This window comes from Triticum aestivum, chromosome 2A, assembly GCF_018294505.1.
Source record: "Triticum aestivum cultivar Chinese Spring chromosome 2A, IWGSC CS RefSeq v2.1, whole genome shotgun sequence".
Lineage (NCBI taxonomy): Eukaryota > Viridiplantae > Streptophyta > Magnoliopsida > Poales > Poaceae > Triticum > Triticum aestivum.
The window spans coordinates 108,699,916-108,706,063 of NC_057797.1; the positions used below are offsets into that span (position 1 = coordinate 108,699,916).

A 6,148-nucleotide genomic window follows, 5' to 3' on the forward strand; every position below is an offset into this window, starting at 1 on the left:
TTATTTTCAGCCATTGATTCACCACAGATGGCTCAGATCTGTAGCTCGAATTGATCCCGGTGCTTCACGCGGTCATGCCCGTCGGGTTGACTCCTCCCTCGACCCACGGAAGTGGAAGCGCACAGAAGCGAACCATCCTCTAGTGGAAACGTCCTCCGTTCAGAATCCCTCGCCGTCTCCCATTCCCCATCCGTCTCTCTCCCCAACGACAAATAACCCCATGAGGCGACGGATGCAACAGAACGCAGCTTCATCTAGGGTTTGCGGACACCATCGGAGGTAGAACCGGCGGCTACGGCGGCGATGGCGCAGCAAGATCGCAAGGCAATCGATCTAGAGGATGAGTGGAGCCGTACTTCAGCGACATCAACATCCTTGAGGGCAAGCTGGAGCCACAGTTCAGCTCCGAGGATTCATGATTCTCTACAGGTATCTGTCCCCGCGTGTCCCTCCAGTCATGCCTAGGTTGGCCCCGATTGGATCTGATCTAAGGTTTGCATACCCCCCTCCCTATTTGTCTCTTTTTGCGGCCCAACATGATATACAAACAACACCACAACCCCCTTCATTTTCTGCCTAAACTTGCCAAGAAGCCAAAGGAGAGGCCACCCTTCGATTCTATCCTTTGGGGAACCCACTTCTGTTTACATTTTCCCTATTTGATTACCAATCAGGAAAGCCTCCGCTGCTGCTATGCTCTATGTACGAGGATGATCTGTATGCTATGATCTATGTTTCAATTAGTTTTTTTCGCAAGGCCTTAAAACATCGAAGTTTCCCATCTGGAGGGTGCATTGAGTGGCAACGATCTGAATGACTCCCTGCCCACGAAGCAGCGTGGTTGCCACGCATGACATGACTGAATGCCTGATGGTCATTGTGTACGATCCGGTAGGTCTGTGCCCGATCTTGACTCTACTATTATAATTTTTTAGGTTTCTTTTTTGCATATATTTTTCTTGATATATTATTGTTGGTGCATAATAGAAATAAATTTGATCTTGCAGCAAATACTCTATGTTCGATACGTTGATTTATTGGAACGTGTAGGAACTGCTCAATATGACAGTATGTACTGAATTTTTGTAGGATAAACATCCTCAATGTTTTAAGCCGTGACAATGTCCAATAACATGTTGGACCAACTACAGTCTTAAGGTTTGTGCCAAGATAATATGATTTCCATTCTCTGTTAATTTGTTACTGATATTATCTCATGGTAATTCTTGCCTATTAGGCCTAACACATAATTCTGCTTTAGTACTAATTTTATCACATGTCATTTATTACCCTGCCAAAGGAGACCATAAACATCTTGCAAGAGAAACATTTTTCTGTGTGCTATCTTCTGAAGACACTACAAAGCGAGTTGAGCCTATGTTTTCCCCTCCTAAATCTGTGGTTGTATATCTTTTCTCTCCTATACCCATCTTTCAATTTTTATCCATTCCCTTATTTGTTCTGTCTTTATCTGACCTTTTAGCTGATAATTTTCACTGTTAAAGACAAAGTTTGAAGCAAGGGTGCATGTATACGTGAGTGTGTACGTTAACTAAGATGTACATACAATCTTTCAACCTAGCATAAACTTCATATGTCTATTTGTTTTATATAGTTATATCTGATGATATATTGATACGAAGATAGTTCCCCATGTTTGCCAGACATGAAAACACTAAGGGTTTGTTGTTATATTTCAATTACTAGCAACTACCAGTTGTTAATTCGCCTTTCATCTGACATGTTTCATGCTAATATGCTTAGGAAAAAATAATGGTATCCCGCACCAATGTCCCGTAGCAACGCGCGGGGCATCATCTAGTTTATAAAGCGGGGCGAAAGTCTATTTCGAGATCAACTACAGGACTAGTCATGGCATCCAGTTACCATGCGCATGTAAGATGCCGTCGATAACGAAGACACTTGCCGTTACATCCATAGGCCGGCCATGAAGAGCAGTTGGTGTGAGGTGGCACCGCACTGCAAGGTTGAGCACTTATGAGGGGTCGTCCGACATTATCCGGGGACACGTCCTATAAATGTTAGGGGGAGGGGAGATTTATTAAATCCAACTATAGATGCTCTTACCCCCCCCCCCCCCCCCCCCCCACCAACCAAGAGCACCAATGGCAACTCAAGGTCATCTTCTTCTTTTTTTTTTTTTTTGAACAAACTCAAGGTCATCTCATCGAAACAACAAAATATCGCAACTCAAAGTGCCGCGACATACTTTGTTTCATCTTTTGGCTTTGTTCAGAATTTGTGGAGCAAAATCAAAAGGCAAGATTAAAAGTCTTTATTCGCCTGATCAGATCAGGAATTAATAGTAAACGTTACGTCGATGCCCAGAACTCGGGACTGTGACGGCATTTTAACTGAACCAATAGCAAACACAAAGGTACATCCATCACGTAATCCACCCGCGCACTGTGCAGGCGGCCGGCCGGGCCGCGTCGAGCCAATCAGCCGCCGCACCACACCCCGACGGACGGCGGCAAGCCGGCAACGGGTGTTCAATCAGAATTCAAAATTTAATCAGAAGGCCGGCAGCTGGACCCTGTCTTTGCAGTTGCCCTGCATCGGCAGCGGGCAGTCGATGAGGTTCTCCCCGGCGCTGTCGATGCACTGGTACACCTGGAACAGCTGCGTCTCGCCGGCGACGCCGCGGTTGCACTCGAGGTTCGCCGTGAACCCGGTCCCCTCCTTGATGGCGTCCCTGATGCTGCTGAGGAAGTAGGTCTCGCTGTCCGACGGCACGATCCCGGCGTCGGCGAGGATGCCGGTGAGGTTGTGGCGGGCCTTGAAGCCGAGCGCCGTCGCGAAGTAGCCGTGCTGGTCCAGGTTGGAGCAGGTGCCGTGCTTCTCCCACTCGTGGGTCCAGAACTCGATGCTCTTGCCGCCCTTGCACGCCAGCGTCGGCCAGTTGGCGTCCAGCTCCGTCACCAGGTCCTTGATCTCCCAGAGCTTGAGGCGCTCGCTGTTGCAGTTCTCCGGCCAGCACTTCTTCTTGCGCTTGGTCACCATCTCCAGGGCGCCGTCGAGCTCGCCGCGGGTCTTGCACTTGGCGTAGTTGGGCCACAGCCCGTGGATGCCGAAGTCCGTCGCCGGCTTGCCGGTGTCCGGGAAGCAGCACCCCTTCTTCGTGTCACAGAAGGACCCAGGCCACTAGAAAGTACAGTACGTACGTCCAAAAAACAAGATGCCGGTCGTTAGACTCGCCGCTTTTCTGGGAGGAATCAGGTAACCCTAACTTTGAAATCTGTACAAGAATGGATCTACAGATCGTAAAATCATCATCATCGATTTAGTAGTGGTATTACTCACTTGCTGAACAAGGTAGAAGAAATCGAATTCCTCGGCGGAGGAGACGGCGAGGAGAGAAAGCAGTAGCAGGGCCGAGAGCACAACGACAAGCTTCATCTTCAACTATGAGATGTGTAGCCGCAGCTATCGCGCAGCTACTTATAGGACGACGTAAGGTAACAAGTTTTTTTTTTAGGGACGTAATGTAACAACTTCATGTAACACGCGACAAGTTTATAGTACAATATATGGTACTAATTCCTCGGAAAAAAATATATATGGTACTAATAATAAGATGAGATATTCGGACGGAATACGCATCGATCGGTTGGAATATGCCGCTGGTTGATCAGGCTCAGTTTCGAGGAAACAACGTGCAAGCAAGCAACATGGCGTAGATGACATCGGAGTCCAGGTAGGAGAGGCAAGTGTAGATAGATTCCTCATCCTGATCCAATCGTTTAGATTAGGAGAAAAAAAACATCAGACTTCTTTTTCGGAGGAATCGTTGGAAATTTGTTATGATTGAAAAATGAAAATCGTCGGAAATTTCATCATAGTGGTTGATGGGTCGCTTCCTTCCCCACGCAAGGAGTAATGAATCTGATAAGGACCAATAATGCTGTAGAATATGTTGGTTTTTCAGGTGCAACTGACATTATTAGATGGAAAGAAAGAAATTATCAATGTGAGTCAGGAGGACGAGGTTTCAATGGAGCAATGGGCATTTTTTTTTGTGTTCGTTTTTCTTTCTTTCTAATATATGCTTTATGTGTGAAATAGGGTGGGGAAGGCCAATTATTGGCGTGCACTTAGTTCCAACCAAGGACTTCTTTGAATGTTTGGTCAAACAGCGCGTGGGGCGGGTGGGACAATAGCTGGCTTGATCAACATCAGCTTCTGAATTTCGATGCATCGCTGATGCCGCACTGAAGGTTACAGTAAGAGTTAAGAGCATCTTCAACAGGCGCCGGACGCGCGGCGCGCAAAAAACAGATTTGCTGCATGCGCATCGTTTGGTTTGGCGCGGCGCGCAGCGCCTGCTCCAGCAGCCGCGCTGAAATGCAGCGTGCGCGTCGCTCCAGCAGCGCGCAAAAATGCAGCGCGCGTGACTCGCCGGTGCATTGCATATGGCATTTTTCAACAAAATGATGAACATTTTCAACACAAAATTTCACACAAATAAGTTGATGAAAAAAAGTTCATACCCATAAGTTCATCCAACCAAATTCAAAATGCAAATCAAGTTCACTACACAAATGAAAGACGCATCATTCCTCGTCCTCGTCTTCGTCCTCGTCCTCATCTTCGAAAGATGATTCTTCCGCCTTGGAAGATGAATCTTCCTCCCTCTCTTCATCGCGCACCGCATCACGTGAAGTTCCGACGGTGTTGGCAAGATCTTCAACAGCATCTTCATGGGAATGTGTGCGAGGAGGCACATCGAAAGACATTCCGCCCATAGCGGTAGGAGGTGCACCCATGCCTCCCATGAGAGAAGCAAAACTCATGCCTCCCATGGTGGCCATAGCGTCGGGGGGAGCTCCAAAGCCACCCAAGCCACCCATGCCACCCATGGCGCCGAAGCCACCGCCACCCATGGCGCCGAGGCCACCGCCACCCATTGCATGAACCATGGCTCTTTTTTTGGATCAAGACTTCTTTACGGGCTAGATTGACATACTCCATTTGCGTCACATTGAGGTTAGATGTGTCCAAGAAAAACAAGTGCTTCTCCCATTCCAACAATTTAGTACGCTCCTCATTGCTCACCTTCCTCTCCTCCAAAGCCACTTTTCTCTCCTCGGCCGCCACCCTCCTCTCCTCGGCCGCCAACCTCCTCTCCTCGGCCGCGGTATCTTGGTTCCTTGCCATTTTCCTCACCTTGTTGGCTTCTTTTCTTGCCTTCACAATTGCTTCCATAGCATTTTTGAGCTCATCATATCCTTTCCTCTTCTTCTTTTTGGTTTTGCCTTTCTTGCACCCATCCGGTCGCTTTGGCTTCGAGTATGAAACCGAGTTGGGTGTGGGGCTTCTCTTTCCGTCATCACTTGATGCATCATCCTCATCATCATCATCATCATCCAACTTAATTGTTCGCTTTCGTTTGTTGCTCAAATGCAAATCATCCAAATCTTCATGCTTCTTCCATTTCTCATCATCCTTCAACACTTCATAGCAATGAGGCAAAGCAAATACCCTTCCTTTCTTGATCTTCCCCTTCTTGGTTTTCCTCTCCTCTTCTTTGAACAAGTTTTGCGCAATGTTGAACTACATGAAAACAAAGCAAGTTAGCACCAACAACAAGTAGATGAACATGTATGATGAACATGTATGAAATGCCACTTACTCTATCATCCTCATTTGTGCCACTTGGGTTCAACTTGTCAACCACCTTTTGACAGGCCGCCCACCTTTGACAATCCGAGTTGATTGTCGACCACCGGGACCTAAGTGATTGAAGGAAATATGCCCTAGAGGCAATAATAAAGTTATTATTTATTTCCTTATATCATGATAAATGTTTATTATTCATGCTAGAATTGTATTAACCGGAAACATAATACATGTGTGAATACATAGACAAACAAAGTGTCACTAGTATGCCTCTACTTGACTAGCTCGTTAATCAAAGATGGTTATGTTTCCTAGCCATGAACAATGAGTTGTTATTTGATTAACGGGATCACATCATTAAGTGAATGATCTGATTGACATGACCCATTCCATTAGCTTAGCACCCGATCGTTTAGTATGTTGCTATTGCTTTCTTCATGACTTATACATGTTCCTATAACTATGAGATTATGCAACTCCCGTTTGTCGAAGGAACACTTTGGGTGCT

General features: G+C 46.6%; 1 protein-coding gene across 1 annotated transcript; it reads right to left on the reverse strand.

Moving 5' to 3' along the window:
* Positions 1-2,275: 2,275 nt before the first annotated feature.
* On the reverse strand, positions 2,276-3,562 carry LOC123187858 (ribonuclease 1). Its single transcript, XM_044599821.1, has 2 exons — positions 3,325-3,562; positions 2,276-3,165 (listed from the first exon to the last, which is right to left on the reverse strand). Exons 1-2 carry the CDS (start codon positions 3,418-3,420, stop codon positions 2,536-2,538), a joined length of 726 nt encoding a protein of 241 aa, XP_044455756.1. The 5' UTR covers positions 3,421-3,562; the 3' UTR covers positions 2,276-2,535.
* Between the last annotated feature and the right edge of the window lie 2,586 nt (positions 3,563-6,148).